At 44.7% G+C, this 18712-nt stretch overlaps 2 protein-coding genes across 3 annotated transcripts in view; both read left to right on the plus strand.

The window, feature by feature from the left end:
* atp6v1c1b (ATPase H+ transporting V1 subunit C1b) overlaps nucleotides 1–18712 on the plus strand; it is a 100191-nt gene that overhangs the window by 32730 nt on the left and 48749 nt on the right. The window lies entirely within an intron of this gene.
* The window catches only part of spire1a (spire-type actin nucleation factor 1a), a 43909-nt gene that overhangs the window by 16662 nt on the left and 8535 nt on the right, over nucleotides 1–18712 (plus strand). For both annotated transcript variants that reach the window (XM_083646326.1, XM_083646327.1), the window contains exons 3-8: nucleotides 3890–4183; nucleotides 8203–8328; nucleotides 10781–10855; nucleotides 10996–11160; nucleotides 13175–13261; nucleotides 13541–13670. In XM_083646326.1, coding sequence (XP_083502452.1) covers nucleotides 3890–4183; nucleotides 8203–8328; nucleotides 10781–10855; nucleotides 10996–11160; nucleotides 13175–13261; nucleotides 13541–13670 — 877 coding nt within the window. The remainder of the gene's footprint in view (nucleotides 1–3889; nucleotides 4184–8202; nucleotides 8329–10780; nucleotides 10856–10995; nucleotides 11161–13174; nucleotides 13262–13540; nucleotides 13671–18712) is intronic.

The following is an 18712-nucleotide window of genomic DNA, read 5'->3' on the forward strand; positions in this document are numbered from 1 at the left end:
ATATATATACATTTTTTATAATAATCATAATTTCCTTCCATTTTATAGTATACTATGGAGGTCTCCATGTTCCACACCAGACAGAGTTGGCATAAGTGACCCACTCAGTCTCTGGTGGTCTAAGCTGTGTTTTTGGCAGGGTGTGTCCAAGCTGTGTAGTACTCTGGGGGGTTATTCTAGCTGGCATAAACCTGATTATTGTACAGTGTTGTATTAATGATTGTTGAACAGTGAGCTTTACTGTGGTAGTACCTACTGCTGCCTGAGCCACTTGAAAATTACATTTTACAAGCTATTCCTCATTCAACAGAGGTGTTGCCAGCAGGGATATTGTATTGTTTGCTAAATAATAACTGTTGTCTAGCTGCTTGTGCCCTGTTGACATATAACAAGCATTCCAGAAATTGTGTGTGTACTCTTATCTAGTCCAGTGCAACTACTTCCCAACTGTTAAGATTAGGAGTAGAGGCGATACTATTTGCAATACGATTATTGAGGCTTAATATTTCAAGCTATTTTGCTTGATCTCCTACACATGACTGTATGACTTTATGTATTTGTGTAACATAAGCCAAATTGTCCTACAGGGGATTATAGGGTTACATAATAAGATTCCAAGGATTCTTTTAAATTCTTATTTTTAAGCACTGACCAGCATACCGAGAATCCTGATAATTGGTAACAGAAGAACTCACAGCAGCCCCAAATAAATGACTATGATATATTGAATGGTTTCAAGTATTGGCATAGTTCTTTGTACAAACACAATATGGAATGGCACATTTGTCAGTTGGGTAATGATTTTTCATCTTAGGTATGTGCTAAAGCCAACATGCTCAGTCAACACCCCTCCCTTCGGCGCACCACCCTCCCCTTCAGCACACCACCCTCCCCTTCAGCACACCACCCTCCCTTCAGCGCACCACCCGGCTCCCAGACACCACAAGCTGTTCCCTCCCTGGCACCTAACTCAGCAGCACAGTCAGCCGTGCCCATCATCCTCACCAGCTTCACCCCCCCCTCGCCTCGCCGCTCTGTTTGGGCACCTCCCTTCGTCAACAGCGTTGCTCCACTCCTTTCTATAATAAGATAATGACTCACAGCCGAGGTTACACGGTACATATTGGAGCAACGAGCCAAGGATTTTTTATTGCCTTACCCATTTTGTAATGGCTTTGAGGTGTTGCTTCCTGTTGCTGCAATTAGCTTGGGGAAAAGCTGCAGTGCTTGTGCTATATAGCAAATTAACATACGGTCGCTGCGGTTGTTGATCCTAAATATAGATGTACATTAAGCTAGGCCAGTTAGGGGTGTGTCACTGTCCACAATGCTCGCTGCCTGCTGGTGTAAATGCTTAACGTGATAGATATTCCCTTAAATACTTCAAAGGTCCACTCCACAAATGAAAACAAGATTTGATGCTACGGTCCCAGATAGGGATGTTCATTTTGAAAAATTTCCATAATCGAAAATCGGGAAAATTAACTATCAATTATCGATTATCGATCATATTAATAATATATATATATTTTTTTTTACAAAATGAATGCCTATGGCAGAAAATACGAAAGACAACGTGTTCTCCTCAATCTTCTCTTTATTTCAATGTGTCTCCTCTCCAACACTCTGCTGTCCCCGGCGCATGCCGGTGTGAATTCCCCATGTTTAAAATAGTTTTGTTGGCACAAAGGCCCGTGCCCAGCCAGAAAACTAGAGACTATATGAAGCTCTACCTCATGTTAGTCAGCTGTGCAATGGAGTGGGGCGAGGAGGAACGAATTCCACCCAAACCTAGCCCAAAAAAAAAGGAAAAAAAAGGGGGTTTTAATAATAACAATAATCAATAAAAATTCCACATGATCGATTCAATTCCTTAACGATCAATTATCGATTTTCGATAATTGATGAACATCCCTAGTCCCAGAATAACTACTTCCTCACTGATCACTCGTTGAGGCCATTTGCCCCGTGCTACAGTTGTATTGGCCCTAATTATCCACCTTATTTCTAGCTGCCATGATGCCTGATGGGTGCTTCTTCCGCTTCCGGTGTAATAGACTGTTTTACAGTCTATGGTTTTAACTTGACAAAAAAAACGTCTATGAGGATTTTACAGCAGAGCCATTCTGCTCTACAGCCGTGTCGTTCGGGTGCTGGGATAACGTAATGCATTGTGGGTAGTCGGCTACTGTGGCTAATGATAGAGGCTAGCATAAATAGTTACTTTACATGGCAGTAAAACACCACTGAATGACCAAATTGATTTAATTTTTAACCATTTCGAGTAACACTGTTTCCATACGGACCCCCAGCATTGGTTAGTTGTTTATAACGTGACTATATTTATAACTTTTATAACGTACTCCAGTTTCCGGTTTATAATTCGGGTCTGCAGCCGAGTATAACAAAGGAAATGGCAAGCTGCAACAATAAAGGTCCTTACACATCAAGAGCGATGCGAATATACGGCACGAAATTGCGATGCGAGTTTTGACCCACCTGTCAATCACAGCCACAGATGTGTACACGTTGGAAGCGAATTTCTGAAAAATCGAACGTGGTTAGAAAAAATAAACACCGCAATAACGCTCCGCGAAACTTCGCCGTCGGTATGCACGGTTGCATTGACTGATATAGGTTCGGAAAATATTATTGACGTGCGAATTAATCGCACTAAAAAAACGTGCTCGGTGTGTAAGGACCTTAAGTCACGTTAAACCGGACCTTGTACCCACAATTATTTTTTACAGTGGGGCATTCAAAAATAAGGTGGATAGGAGCCTGATGGTCTTGAGGTTCCTAAAGATTCATGTGCCAGGTCCGTCTGGCCTGCATTTGAGTCTGTTTGCTTGTCTTGGTTCTGAATAATACCCACTCTGACGGTCTGACCTGACCAGACCAGTGAGCTCACATTTGTAGCTGCCTGCAACAAATGACCACTTGTTGATCTGCAGGCAGTGGTTTGATTGAGTTGTTGGAGAGGGCATGGCAGAGTAGAGGCTGCTGGAAATGCCACACTGAAAGGAGGGCTTTGTCCTCCTGAGATGATGCTAGATGATGGTCGTCTAATGATAGTTTGAGAGTGCAAGATCAGGTGCAGACTCATGAGTACATCGGGTCAGAAGACAAAGGGTCATCATACCCTCATGAGTGGACATGGCAATCGTCCCCACTCCACCACCCAGATGATGAGAAACATTGGTGTAGCCTCATTTTTCACATATGCCCTGAGGACATGGATGATCATTTAGGCTGCTCTATCAGGTGAATGAGTTAGTTGTGGTTTGCCTGTCTGGTGTTGTTTGTTTAACTTAGACTGGGATAGCATGAAATTGATAGCTGATGAAATGTGTATTGGATGTGGGTTGGAGCAGAGCAATTGAGAGAGAGAGTGGCGTCAGCGGAGGACCAAAATGCGTGACTCATTAGCCAATGAGCAGCCAGGAAGGGGTCTCGCGCTACAATGCTAAAATAAAGCTGATAATGTACAATTTGATGCTTAAAAAAAAACTTTCAAAGCACAACACAAACTGTCCATTTTGCGGCAACTCGACAGTGCTGCTTAATCCAGAACCTTACTTCCTGGAACTCTTGAGTAAAAAACTGGTCCATTGGAGTGAATGGAGATGTCAGGAGGACTCTTCTATATACACGGCTCTGGGTTGGAGGGTGCAATGTTTTGAAAAAAAGAATAGCTGATCATGTTACCATTGCAATACAATTGCTGTAATAGGACATGATATTCATATTTTGTTCATTCTGTCCGTTTTATTTGTTTCACTTGTTTGTTTGTTTTTAAATCCAGCTCTATAACATTATAAAACTTATTGTGTATTCATTGTAGAATAATGTGAAGTCATCTCATTTGGCCATTTCCCCCCTTGTGCAGGTGATAGACTCATTGGGCATCATGATCTACAAGGCTCTGGACTATGGCCTCAAGGAGAGTGAGGAGCGCGAGCTGAGCGCGCCGCTGGAGCACCTCATTGACCTGATGACCAACCACGCAGAGGCCGAGACTGACCCCTGTCCCGACGAGGGTTACGAGGCCACCGAGGAAGAGGAGGAGGAGGAGGAGGAGGAGGGCGAGGAAGAGGAAGAGCAGGCCTCTGCTACCACCACCACCACCGCCACCACCACCAGCGCAGTCGGCAGTATACATACCTATCGAGACATCATCACGGTAGGTTGTTGAGGCGTGGGCGTGTTCAAAAAGGTGGAAACATTATTATTTTTATGAAGACCACCATGCTCAACTGAAAGTGATGCATGATTGAAACATTTAGGTTTGGTCAGTGCAGATGGCAAAAATGCATAAAGCTGGTAAAAGGGGCCGTACAAATTGAGATGCACTCAAATGTTCTAATGAATTTAGTGCATTTTTCTTGCGGTCCTATATTTGTTTGCACGTATCTGCAGCTAATTTAGTTGCCAGCGGTTGTGAGCTATGAGAAATTCCCAGCCTGTGACTCTGGCAGGAAATGAGAGCTTAGCTTGTTGTCAAGACAGTCTCCCTGGGTGCATTGAGTCTGTTTTAATAGAGCAGTGCATCCCAGACTACAGCTCCAAACAAATCCCCCCTGGCAGAGGCCTCCACGTTCAAAATGGCCCAAGTAGCTTCTGAAATGGGAGACTTGCAATTATAGTTGTGTAAACACGCTGGTATTTGGGGAATAAGCGTAGAAACGTCCACGGCCTGAGCTGTTCCATATAATGAGGCCGGTGTGTAGAACACGAGTGCTGGGGGTGTTTGCTGCCACTCGCCTGCTCGCTCATCCTCTTGAGTGTGTACTATAATATCTGGCTAGATTAACCCATTGATACCTGATGCAGCATTTGTGTGCGTATCCCTTTAAGACCGCGAACCGCGTTAACGCGGTTCGCGGTCTTAAAGGGATACGCACACAAATGAGGGATATACACGCAAATGCGCCATCGGGTATCAATGGGTTAAATACCAGCACATTCCTGACTGGCCACCTCTCTTCCCATGCGCTCTGCTGTCCTGTCAGGCTGAGTTACATTGGGTGGATGAGGAGTCGCTCCGACGTGAGGGCGACTGAAGATGACAGGACTTGCTAGTGCAAGAGGAGTAGTGATCATTTTAATGCAAGTGATTCCCAAACCGTGGGCCGCGGCCCACTAGTGGGCCGTGGAGGTACTGCAGGTGGGCCGCGAGTGGTCTCCCCGATTTTCGCCGGCAATCGAATGGCTGTTACACAGGGTCACTTTTAAAGCTAGATCCGGTTGTCAGAAGAAACTAGAAGACCCAAGGCATCCATTGGTACCAAGCATTTATGCTAGCTTGTCGGGAAGGGGGCTAAATAACGTAGGTTAAATTTGGGCGAGGGAAAACGATTTCAAAGGGGTCCCTCAGCTCAATTTATCTGAATGAAAATTGGTTCACCCCACGAGTCTCCCCTTTAAAGATAAGGTAGCAGTTTTCACAGCCTAGCACTAATAGCTTGTGGATTGATTTTTTTGTTGTTGTTGCTCATCACATTTTGTCTCAACAAATGTGTTATGCATGCAAATATTTCTGATGAGTAAGGGGGGAGAAAATGTTGGCAATCTGCTTTTGGGTATTTTGCCAAAATGTTTTTTTTTTGTGGATGGATTATTATTAATTTCCCTTATGCCCAAGTTCTCGTGCTCTGTTAATGAAATAAAAAAACATAGAATAATATAGAAAGAAACATAATAGAGAAATACATCATCTTAGTCTCATGCGTTGATCAGAGTTGTGATTTAAAGGGTTGTGTGGGTAGTTTATGCTTGATAAAGATCTGTGTATTTAGCAGGAACTGTGGAAACCAGCTATGCAGCGGTATTTTAAACATGTTGGTAAACTCTCACCGCCCAAGGTGTCATTTTACCTGTGAATTTCCTTTGACGACACACCTGGAGGAGGAAGAACACAACATGTGTCGAGTCAGACTTTCCGGAGGCAAGCCACGCCCAACAGGAGGAGATGAAAAATGTCATTTGTCCTGTTCCTTCCTTGTGTTTCTGGAGATAATATGACAGGTCCGCCATTAGTCTTTCGCTTTCTTTATTGTCATTGTCATTCACAGGAGAATAGAGCTTTGCATGGCTGATGCTAATCAGACAATGCCACTGGATCATCAGGTTCATGCTGTTAAAAGGACCAGTTTCATGGCGGCTGTGCATGGCTTGGCTTTTGTTCTGAATGCAGCCTTGAAGAGTCAGAAAATGTCCTACTATGATTTCAACAGATGGAGAAGTATAGCCTATAGAGCAGGGGTGGAGTATAGAGCAGGTGTGGAGGAGGAGTTTGCCTTTCATGCATAGGCATGTAAGCTATAGTTGTCTGTCTACCCAACCATGTTGTAGGTCTCAGAGGACAGAAATAATTGCGTATCAGCATAGAGACACTGCGGAGCGCGTCATCATTCAGAAACCACGCCCAAAACGGGGGAAAACACAAACTCCCGTCCAATCCTGGCGTTCTCCTATGTCACGTGCATGGTCGGGTGTTGCACAAAAATATCATATATACGGAAGATGAACACTCCCAACTTACTTCATTGACGGCAACATCCACATTTTTCTTCTCGCCAATTCTCAATGGCTTCCTTATTTTCCTCGGGAGTACAAAAAAACGTTAACTGGCGATTTTTTTACATTTGTTGTCTGCGCAGCCCACCACACAACAGCTTTTAGCTATGTTTAATTCAAGGAAAATGACGCTGGTGTGTGGAAATGAACGAAGCTTTTCCCCTGTGATGGGCGTGGCCTATTTCATGCAGTGTCTCTGACAACAAATGTAAAAAATCGCCAGTTAAAGTTTTTTTGTACTCCTGAGCAAAACAAGGAAGCCATTGAGAATTGGCGAGAAGAAAAATTATGGTTCTAGCTGTCAAGGAAGTAAGTTTGAGTGTTCATCTTCCGTATATACGATCTTTTTGTGCAACACGCAACCATGCACGTGACATAGGAGAACGCCAGGATTGGAGTGGGGATTTCTGTTTTCCCCCGTCTTGGGCGTGGTTTCTGAATGATGACGCGTTACGCAGTGTCTCTATACTGAGATTACAGTTTGAATTCACAATGATTATGCTACAGAAACTCCCAGTTTTTCACCACATGTAGGTGAAGCCCTTTAAGTCCCTCAATCAACAACAACAATCCCCCCCCCCAAGATCTGCCATATTTGACCAATCATCTTTGTATATTTGCCAATGACTATGTTGATAAAGGTTACAAGAGTGAATGAGTGACAGAAAATAATCTGCTATTGTTCATAATTGTTCATTTGCCAATTTTACCATTAGTGCTAATATTAGCACAGCAGCCATTCAAATTCTACTAATGCTGTATAGAGGTTTTGTAGTTGCAAATGTCCTACAGTCATGGAGGTCGAGTGGAGAATTGCCTGTGTGCAAATAATGGCTAAATATAAATGTATAACAACCAGGTTAAGTTAAATTGAGAAACACCTGAAAAGCGTTGTTGGGGTGTGGGTGCAGGTTGAAAGGTATGCAACCTGCGTATGTGGCAAATGCATGTTTCCAAATGTTATGTTGGTATGAGGAAAGGAAACTGTCTGGTCTTCAGCCCTCACCTCTAATCCAAAACACTCTTGAGTTGTAGTTTGACAAGAATCAGCTCAATTAACCTAAACAGTTGATGTGGGCTGTAGGTTGTAGTCATAAAGCCACTGTTAATGTTACGCAACGAGACGGTGTTGGTTCGCTGACCAGATATGACGATTAGCTCGCTAACAACCTGAGTCTGACATTATCTCAAAAAAAAATCCAACAGATTTATCAGTGGCAAAATTATTAGTTCCTACTCACAAACAGCACTGAAATTAACCATGTATAGTGACATTTAGAAACAGCCACCATGTTGTCCATGAGCTGAGGACCTCTGATATGGCCATCAGAAGGTGTTATGTCACCTGAAAACATTATTTATGATTAGAGGGTAGTTAAATAAAAGCTAGTGGTTATAGCAAAATATTCTCAGAAAGGGGATAAACCAACTTGAAAGGGGTTCAGATGTTAGTAGTCATGTGATTTTACCTGTGACCATTACTTAAAATAATTCTTGGAAGGTTGAAGAACCTGGGTCCTGCATATTTCTGCACCAGTTATGCAAAACACAAGTGTATATTGGTCATATTAAATTGTTAATTATATAACACTGTCCCTTTTTTCGCCCTTTCCCCCTGTACAGCTGTGTTCTTCCCACCTGCCCAGCCCGTCAGATGCCCCCGACCACTACCAGGCTGTGTGCCGCGCCCTCTTTGCCGAGACCAGGGAGCTGCGCACCTTCCTGGAGAAGATCAAGAGCGCCAAGGAGGTAAGAGACTCAGACATCTGCTAGTCCTCAATACATCTGGTGGGGATCAGTGGCATCAAAGGAAGCGTATGCAGTGCCATCTGCTCACCCACCTAAGTCCAAAAGTTGTCTCTTCCACAACATTTGATATTGCATACGCACAACTTATTAATAAGCGAGTCCATGACACTTTGACTATATATATCATACATATATCATACATAATTCATGGTCCTTAGATGGGGATCATAGCAATAAACCACTCATGCATTATTCATGAATATTTCTAAATCTGTGTGGTAATAGATTTACTACAGGATTAATGCTTCACTAATGATGGCAAGTAGCTTAGGTATTTCCAATAAGTGAAAGCAATCGTTGCATGTACAAGATCATAGACTGTCAATAATAGGTTACTATGGATACGCTGAAGTGAGACTCAGCATGAAGGTAACATATAAACATTGAAGTGGTTCCATATTTAAAATGACCCAATGACTGTTTCAAAGGCAGCTAAACAGCAAGTCAATCAGTAAGATTTTACTATCCCATAGCACAAAATTACTAGTATCTATCTATCTATCTGGTTTGGTTTGGTAGTCGTCAAATTTATATCAACCAGGTGATCTCAGTGGTTTCTACTTATTGTCCGTACAGAGTAACGGAACTAATTGTAATAGACTGTTTTCACGGAATTGTCAGTCCTGTCAGGCCTGACTAGCAAACACTGCAACACCAGGAAGTGAGCTGGGGTTAGATTTAGCATGTTTATGTTAAGTTAAAACAGTCTATACGGCACAGCAAATTGTTCTGCAATCCATTTGAATGTTTTGATTCACTTCTACAGTTCGTTTGGCAAAGAATCTCTGCACACCTTAATGTGACAGGTGCGCTGACAGCAGGTATTAATCAATTTCTCCAGCAGTAAGTGAGACAGTGTGCGGGAGCTATTTTCATTGTTTTCAACCTCGACAGTTCGCTCACGGGTTCGCCCCCGTCTCCATAATTACTTTGAGAGATGAGTGTGACAGCTGCGCTGTTGCTTTCCAAAACGCCTCAGGGCAGCATTGTCCTATCATCAAACTTTCAATTTGTGCCTAGCCTAGTGATGATGTACCGCATCCGTTTGAATGGCACTACCTTTATTAAATATGTACTCAAGCATTTGAAACGGGACATCACAGAAAAAGTGCTTAATGTACGCTCGCTAGTAGGATTGTGTTTGCCCTCATTGATTTACAGGAGATAAGCAGTGTTGGTCTATGTACAGGTATGTACATACATACTAGTACATACGTGTAGAACACATGCTGCTATGACTCCTCCTGCATAGCTTCTTATGTAATGTGTGATTCTAAAAGCCTGATTTCTCCAGTGTAAGGAGCTTACTAAGGGAAACACTGGGCTCAAGGAGCTGCTTTGCACTCCCCTTCACCACTGTATGTCACAGGATATTTGCTAATATACAATATACAGATACAATACATAACCAGACACATCACCATACAGTACGCTTACGTATTACTTATTGTGATATGAATGAGGCCAGCTGGAAATTTGTTTTTATTTCGCTCTCTATCGCTGTTTATTTTCTTTCTCTATTATTTTGTCAGCGTGTCAGACTTTTCTCACGGGATTCTCCTGTGTTTTCAGCCAATCTAGAAATAAACTGAATCCCTCGTTTAGATGTGTGTGGGTGTGAGACATGAGTGAAATGTTGCCAAGTCTCAAATAGGAGTGAATGGTGGTTAAGAAGGCGGGGTGAAGAGATGGAAGAATATTCTAGTGCGCTGGGATGTTCGATGAGGAAGGTCAGATCACCAGAGCTACTGCGTAGGAGGGTGCTGAGGGAAGAGGAAGAAGAAGGGATGATGCAACACTAGTGATGAATATGTGCAGGGGGAACAGAGGAAGAAGAAAAGCCAGTCGGTAGCTGCTCCTTCAGGCTTTCTTCCTTTTGATCTGAGAGTCTGACTTGGAGAAATACCCAAAATCATGTTTGATTCATCTGGCCGACGACTCTTTTATTAACCAGGTCTGGAAACACAGATGTGGCTGTTTTTGAGAGAGGGGGAGAAATGTCTAAAAACATCACGTCACTCAAAGCATTCCATAGCTGGCTGATGAAAGTGTCGCACGGAGAGACGGGCATTAAAAGCAGGTAGTAGTTGGCTATTTAATTTGTTTTCCCTCTTGGCAGTCTGTCAACGTGTGATGTAGTGGATTCCAGACAGGATTATGTGAAACGGAAGCCATCGATTATCAAACCCGCCATGCCAAAATATGGGCAGCTTGCCATTGACACCAGTTGTTAGGTTTCACTCGGTGTTGTGAATACAATGCTGGCCCCTTGTTGCTCACGTTCAATGTCATCACATTATTATTATGAAGCTTCTCATTCTCTCCTCCATTCTTCTTGTCCTCTCCCTGGCTGTCCCGTGACCCCTCTTCTTCGTCTGGGATGCATGGCTAGAACCTTCGGAAGATGGAAGGTGGTGCTCGGGGCGAACCAGTTAAAGACCTGAATGAGCTGGAGAATGCAGACTGGGTGAGTAACGTCACAGAAAGTAAACACCACTATATGTTACTATGACTATTCACTGGTAACTACGTCACTGCAGTACTGGATGTAACTGTCATAATCGTTACCTACAGCAATCACCATGTCACGTCATTCTTCCCCCTCAGGCAAACTTCTGGGTGCAGGTGATGCGAGACCTACGGAACGGCGTAAAGCTGAAGAAGGTTCAGGAGCGCCAGTACAACCCGCTGCCCATCGAGTACCAGCTCACGCCCTACGAGATGCTGATGGACGACATCCGCTCCAAACGTTACAAGCTGCGAAAAGTCCTGGTGAGGCCTCTCTAACCTGCACATAACAGCCCCAACATAACGTATTTATTAACTGGCCATACAGTTTGGATGTAGGGAAATAGAGTGCTGCACCTCGGAAGAAATACTTCTTCAGAGTATTCTCAGAGTTGCATTAAGTATCCACGGGGTCTTGAAAAGTATTAAACGTTGATCAATCAATTTAGGGAAATTGAAGGCCCTTAAAAAGTCTTTAAAAGTCTTAATCACCATTTGAGAGGTATTCAATTTTGTAGCTAATGGGTGGTGGATGGTGTTAAATGAGCATATGATGATATCGTCCCATGTCGATCGCAGACCCATTGAATTGATATCGTATCGTGGCAGACTTTGTAATATCAGCAAATATTGTATTGTTGTCCAAAGAATCTATATAATGTATCGTGATGAAACTTGTGATTTACACCTCTATCGCTGATGTGACGAAAGTGGCGTTGGGGTCTTGAAAAAGTCTTAAAAAAGGTCTTAAAAGGTATTGAATTGAACTTGAGGATTCCTGCATATACCCTGATATACCGCAAGTGTGGCAACCATTAGTGTTGGTACCTTTAGCCAACTACTCCAGATAACAAGCTCACTTCGTTCCTAGTGAGGGTTAGTAAAACACATTTGTTTTGGCCAGTCACCAATGAGAAAGTATTTTTCCTGCAGCGATTTAGATGTAAAATGATTTATTTGCTCGGAACACACAATTCTTTACTAGATGGTTTCCTCATTCACATCTGTCAAGTCTTTTGTTGTGAGTAATACATTTTGATGATATTTTCTTTCTTCAGTCTCCAACCGGGCAAGCAGGTACTACACTGTCTTGCTTCTTATCAGACAATAGGCAGATGTTCATCTTTTATAGTGTTAGCAATGTTTCCTGTAATGTGTTGGACTTAACTCGTCTGGCACACAAAAAATTGACAATTTCCCATTTGGCAGACAAGATTTTTTAATACAACAAAATCAAGGTTCTAGTCAGGAGAGCACGACGAGAGTAAGTACAGGTCAGCTAAGTTCTGCTCCAACAGGACATAGGTGCTATGAGGCAGTGCATAGAGGCAGATTGTTTTTTGTTTGACATAGTCCATCAGCTAAAGAGCTGGGTCTTTAGCCTTTTCTTAAAGATTGAGAGGGACTCTGTGTGGATCAAGGAGTTTGGTAACTTGTTCCACCACCGAGGAACCACAGAAGAGAAGAGTCTGGCTAGAGCCTTAGGGGCTTGTTCTGGTGGCAGCACGAGCCGGCGTTCCTTGGCAGAGCGTAGTGGGTGGGTGGGAGCGTAGACCTGAATGAGGGAGGTCAGGGTAGGAATGAGGGAGGTCAGGTAGGTCGGAGCTGTTTTCATTGCTGCTTTGTCGGCAAGCATCAAGGAACTTGATGCGGGTAGCGACTGGGAGCGTGTACATGCCGGAGCCCTGCCAGTAAGGAGTTGCAGTGGTCAAGGCGTGGTATTACAAGCACCTGTGTTAGGAGTTGTGCTGCATGCTCAGACAGCTAGGGTCTGATCTTCCTGATGTTGTCCAGGGTAAATTGCAACAGAAACCACAGAAGCTCCTTAAAGGTTACATCATGATACCCTTGCCAGGAAAAAAAGTTTGGCACTAAGATGGCAACTTATTGTAGGGACGTTTCAATTCACTAGAAGCCTTTCCTTTGATTGAAATGCCACAATTAAAAAACAGATATGTCCTGTTTGTGAGATGTGTCAGAGAGGACATCAAACCTTTGTTCCCTGTCCACTCGTTGGCTGCATGCAGTTTTATGCTCTCCACAGAAATGCCCTCAGACCTTTGAAACGTGTCCTTACCTGGTAAGAAGAACACACAAGGGGCCATACTGATACACAAGGGGGGCGCACATGATAAAATGAGTCCAGGAGCCGTTTATGGTAGTGGCTCTTTCCAGTTTATGAACACCTCTGAGTCTAGATAGGTGTTTAGAGATCATGAGACACGTCAGAATGACAAGAACTCTGAACAAATTGCTTTCTCTCCCAATCTCGCTGCAGGTGAATGGAAACATCCCGCCTAGGTTAAAGAAGAGCGCCCATGAGGTCATTCTCGAATTCATCAGGTCGAGACCTCCTCTCAACCCTGTGAGTAATACACAACACGCTGCAGTACCCACTTTTCCTCACCAGGGGCAATACAGCATCCAGTATATTGATACCGGTAATTGATTAATTGATTGATCATTTCAATCCATGTTCCATGAGTAATGTGAGCCTTAATGACGCACTCATGCCAATCATCACCATGCCGATAATGCTAGCACAGCGACGCATTTCGCTAGTAGAATAGTTAGTTGACTTCATGCGAGTAAACCCCGCCCTGGTCTCCTTGGCGTATTGTCACTCACGGCGTTGTCATGGCAGGTCATGGCTCGTAGGCTGAAGCCCCACCCGCCGCGGCCGCGGAGCCTCCACGAGCGACTGATGGAGGGCATCAAGGCCGAGATGAAGCTCAGGCCCGTCTCACCACACATGCTCCGCAGAAACCGCCTGGGTGAGACTATGACGCACGCACACACACACACACACACACACACACACACACACACACACACACACACTGGTATGTGCATGCACAAGCAGACGTCAACACAAAAACACACAAATCATCATACACTTTGGAACCTATTAAAATGTGTTGACTCAGAACAGCCCTTGATTGTTTTTAATCTGACCCAGTGTGGCTGTTCACCCCTTAATTGAGGACAAAACCATTAACAGGAATCCTATTATATCCTACTAAACGGCAGCCTTCATGACTTCTGTACCGCTGCCCCTCCCTGCACAGTTCTACTCATTTGAGCAGAGGTTGCATGGGGTTTAAACGAGGATCATTTTGAGTGCTTGCATTACATCGGGCTTTCAATTGTAGACTGGCACCACTACTAAAGTTCAAACTGTTGTACTGGCAAAAGTTCCTTTTTGGGCTTTGTTTTTTGTTTTGTTGTAACTGATTTGACATAGCCAAATAGATCAGTTTCCTTTACATTATGTAGATTCAAGATTCAAGATTCAAGATTTTTATTGTCACTCCATGGTACAAGTATCATGGATGTATGTATTGTGGATGTATGTATTGTGTAATTTGCTAAAACCGTGTATAGGATATAAATAATCTGTTTCGGTATGCGGTGATCATGATTGGCCAATGTTCCTAATCTATGTTTCAAAACATTTTAAGGCTTTAATAGGATTATAGTTACGGCAAATAATGTTGTCAGTCGAGTGTACAATGTATCTATACAGAACACACAAGGCGCCTTTTGTTGGGGGAATTAGGAGGCCAACATGGACCAGTTGCATACAAACTGCTGAGGTTTTCTGTGAAAAGCAAACGCATGTGGTGCTGCATCACACTGCTAAGACTCAGGTTGTTAAATGCATAAATAGCCATTTGGGAAAATGTATTTTTGAGGGATATGTTTTATAGATCTGGATGCTTCATTGACTCCATGGATTTATTTTTCCTTTTCTCCCCTTTGCTTCTTTTTGGTTTAATATGGGCATTTATTTCAGTTATGCGGCCGCTTGGCATGTCTTACAGTTTTAACTCGTCAGGTAAAGTTGTTCCTGCTTTACCCTTGTGAGTGTATTGGTGTATGAATGTATGCATTCCTTATTTTTTTATTTTATTTTATTATTATTATTATTATTATTATTATTATTATTTTGCTCCAGGACCTACCTAATTTAAACACAAGCCCCTCCTCCTTTCCTTCATGTCATGCTTATGTTGTGAGAAGCGTGTTTGAGACATGCTACTGCAGCAACACAGACACACAATGGCCGTCGTGACACAGGCACCTACATGTACATGTACCCGAGGGAAGGATGGGTCGGTGCAGTGCAACTTTCATCCCAGATTGTCGGAAATTGTCCCTCAGTTTTCTTAGATAGGCTTAACTGAGACTATTCCGGGGCTAACCAAGAGGTAGAATGAAAATGGATTGCCGCGGAACAGCAGTAATTCAATATTTGAGGCATTTTATGAATGTTTTAAGTTGAACAGCATTTTAAATACTTTAGTTGTAGTAGCTACTCACTAGGGCTGTGAATCTTCACTGGCCTCCTCAAGATTTGATTCGATTACGATTCATCTGTCTTCGATTCCACGATGCATCTCGATACAGCTCAAAGTATCGCAGCCAGCTCCAAGCAGTATCACATCCTCAATTTTCTATATTACTGCACATGGCTACTTTTTCATCAATTAATACAACCAGTCAGATAAATATCAACTCCCTTTTTTTATTTAGAAAGTGCTTTAAAATCTGAATGTCAACATAAATCGTGATGCATCTTATAAACGATACATTTTTACACCCTACTACTCACCAAGGCTGTCTGGGTGATGAGGGATTGGCATTGAGGCAGTAGGGTGAGATTACAGATCATAACTCTCTACCTCAGCAGCCAGCCTGGTCTGCTTGTCGTCTTAATCCGGTCTCACTGTGCCATATGATAGATTACATAATAACACCGCAACGTCCCTCACATAGCCTCATGGTCGAATGTCACACTACAGTGTAGCCTGTAGCACTGCAGTTCACAGGACGGTCATAATGCAGGTGGATGTATAGCCTTTGGCACTGTGACTCGTCATTTATTTTATTTTATTTTATTTTATTTTATTTATTCATCTTCCTCTTCCTCTTCCTCCTTGGTGTCTTGAGTCCCTCACCGATCCCCAAGTGTTTGCTGCACTTTTCCAGCTATGCACACCTGCACACATAATGTGAATGTAACCCAGAATCAAACGGCCTCCCCTCACTTCACACCTGCTGCGACTGAGTGAAGGTGCTCATCGCTGTCGATTCCCCTCTGTTAGGGAGGAGAATGTTCTTGAGTGTGGGGTGCTGCTGTTATGTGAGGAGAATGTTCTTGAGTGTGGGGTGCTGCTGTTAGGGAGGAGAATGTTCTTGAGTGTGGGGTGCTGCTGTTAGGGAGGGGAATGTTCTTGAGTGTGGGGTGCTGCTGTTAGGGAGGATGTTCATGAGTGTAGGGTGCTGCTGTTAGGGAGGAGAATGTTCTTGAGTGTGGGGTGCTGCTGTTAGGGAGGAGAATGTTCTTGAGTGTGGGGTGCTGCTGTTAGGGAGGAGAATGTTCTTGAGTGTGGGGTGCTGCTGTTAGGGAGGAGAATGTTCTTGAGTGTGGGGTGCTGCTGTTAGGGAGGAGAATGTTCTTGAGTGTGGGGTGCTGCTGTTGGGGAGGAGAATGTTCTTGAGTGTGGGGTGCTGCTGTTAGGGAGGAGAATGTTCTTGAGTGTGGGGTGCTGCTGTTAGGGAGGAGAATGTTCTTGAGTGAGGGGTGCTGTTGGTTATGTAGGAGAATGTTCTTGAGTGTGGGGTGCTGCTGTTAGGGAGGAGAATGTTCTTGAGTGTGGGGTGCTGCTGTTAGGGAGGAGAATGTTCTTGAGTGTGGGGTGCTGCTGTTAGGGAGGAGAATGTTCTTGAGTGTGGGGTGCTGCTGTTAGGGAGGAGAATGTTCTTCAGTGTGGGGTGCTGCTGTTAGGGAGGGGAATGTTCTTGAGTGTGGGGTGCTGCTGGTTAGGGAGGAGAATGTTCTTGAGTGTGGGGTGCTGCTGTTAGGGGAGGGGAATGTTCTTGAGTGTAGGGTGCTGCTGTTAGGGGAGGAGAATGTTCTTGAGTGTGGGGTGCTGCTGTTGGGGAGGAGAATGTTCTTGAGTGTGGGGTGCTGCTGTTGGGGGAGGAGAATGTTCTTCAGTGTGGGGTGCTGCTGTTAGGGAGGAGAATGTTCTTGAGTGTGGGGTGCTGCTGTTAGGGAGGAGAATGTTCTTGAGTGTGGGGTGCTGCTGTTAGGGAGGAGAATGTTCTTGAGTGTGGGGTGCTGCTGTTAGGGGAGGAGAATGTTCTTCAGTGTGGGGTGCTGCTGTTAGGGAGGAGAATGTTCTTGAGTGTGGGGTGCTGCTGTTAGGGGAGGAGAATGTTCTTCAGTGTGGGGTGCTGCTGTTAGGGAGGAGCATGTTCTTGAGTGTGGGGTGCTGCTGTTAGGGAGGAGAATGTTCTTGAGTGTGGGGTGCTGCTGTTAGGGAGGAGCATGTTCTTGAGTGTGGGGTGCTGCTGTTAGGGGAGGGGAATGTTCTTGAGTGTGGGGTGCTGCTGTTGGGGAGGAGAATGTTCTTGAGTGTGGGGTGCTGCTGTTAGGGAGGAGAATGTTCTTGAGTGTGGGGTGCTGCTGTTGGGGAGGAGAATGTTCTTGAGTGTGGGGTGCTGCTGGTTAGGGAGGAGAATGTTCTTGAGTGTGGGGTGCTGCTGTTGGGGAGGAGAATGTTCTTGAGTGTGGGGTGCTGCTGTTAGGGAGGAGCATGTTCTTGAGTGTGGGGTGCTGCTGTTGGGGAGGAGAATGTTCTTGAGTGTGGGGTGCTGCTGTTAGGGAGGAGAATGTTCTTGAGTGTGGGGTGCTGCTGTTGGGGAGGAGAATGTTCTTGAGTGTGGGGTGCTGCTGTTAGGGAGGAGCATGTTCTTGAGTGTGGGGTGCTGCTGTTAGGGAGGAGCATGTTCTTGAGTGTGGGGTGCTGCTGTTAGGGAGGAGAATGTTCTTGAGTGTGGGGTGCTGCTGTTAGGGAGGAGAATGTTCTTGAGTGTGGGGTGCTGCTGTTGGGGAGGAGAATGTTCTTGAGTGTGGGGTGCTGCTGTTGGGGAGGAGAATGTTCTTGAGTGTGGGGTGCTGCTGTTAGGGAGGAGCATGTTCTTGAGTGTGGGGTGCTGCTGTTGGGGAGGAGAATGTTCTTGAGTGTGGGGTGCTGCTGTTAGGGAGGAGAATGTTCTTGAGTGTGGGGTGCTGCTGTTAGGGAGGAGAATGTTCTTGAGTGTAGGGTGCTGCTGTTAGGGAGGAGCATGTTCTTGAGTGTGGGGTGCTGCTGTTAGGGGAGGAGAATGTTCTTGAGTGTGGGGTGCTGCTGTTGGGGAGGAGAATGTTCTTGAGTGTGGGGTGCTGCTGGTTATGTAGGAGAATGTTCTTGAGTGTGGGGTGCTGCTGTTAGGGAGGGGAATGTTCTTGAGTGTGGGGTGCTGCTGTTAGGGGGGGGAATGTTCTTGAGTGTGGGGTGCTGCTGTTAGGGAGGATGTTCATGAGTGTGGGGTGCTGCTGTTAGGGGAGGAGAATGTTCTTGAGTGTGGGGTGCTGCTGTTGGGGAGGAGAATGTTCTTGAGTGTAGGGTGCTGCTGTTAGAGAGGAGAATGTTCTTGAGTGTGGGGTGCTGCTGTTAGAGAGGAGAATGTTCTTGAGTGTGGGGTGCTGCTGTTGGGGAGGAGAATGTTCTTGAGTGTGGGGTGCTGCTGTTGGGGAGGAGAATGTTCTTGAGTGTGGGGTGCTGCTGTTAGAGAGGAGAATGTTCTTGAGTGTAGGGTGCTGCTGTTAGGGAGGAGAATGTTCTTGAGTGTGGGGTGCTGCTGTTAGGGAGGAGAATGTTCTTGAGTGTGGGGTGCTGCTGTTAGGGAGGAGAATGTTCTTGAGTGTGGGGTGCTGCTGTTAGGGAGGAGAATGTTCTTGAGTGTGGGGTGCTGCTGTTAGGGA

This window comes from Poromitra crassiceps, assembly GCF_964638095.1.
Source record: "Poromitra crassiceps genome assembly, chromosome: 11".
NCBI classification, from domain to species: Eukaryota; Metazoa; Chordata; class Actinopteri; order Beryciformes; family Melamphaidae; genus Poromitra; species Poromitra crassiceps.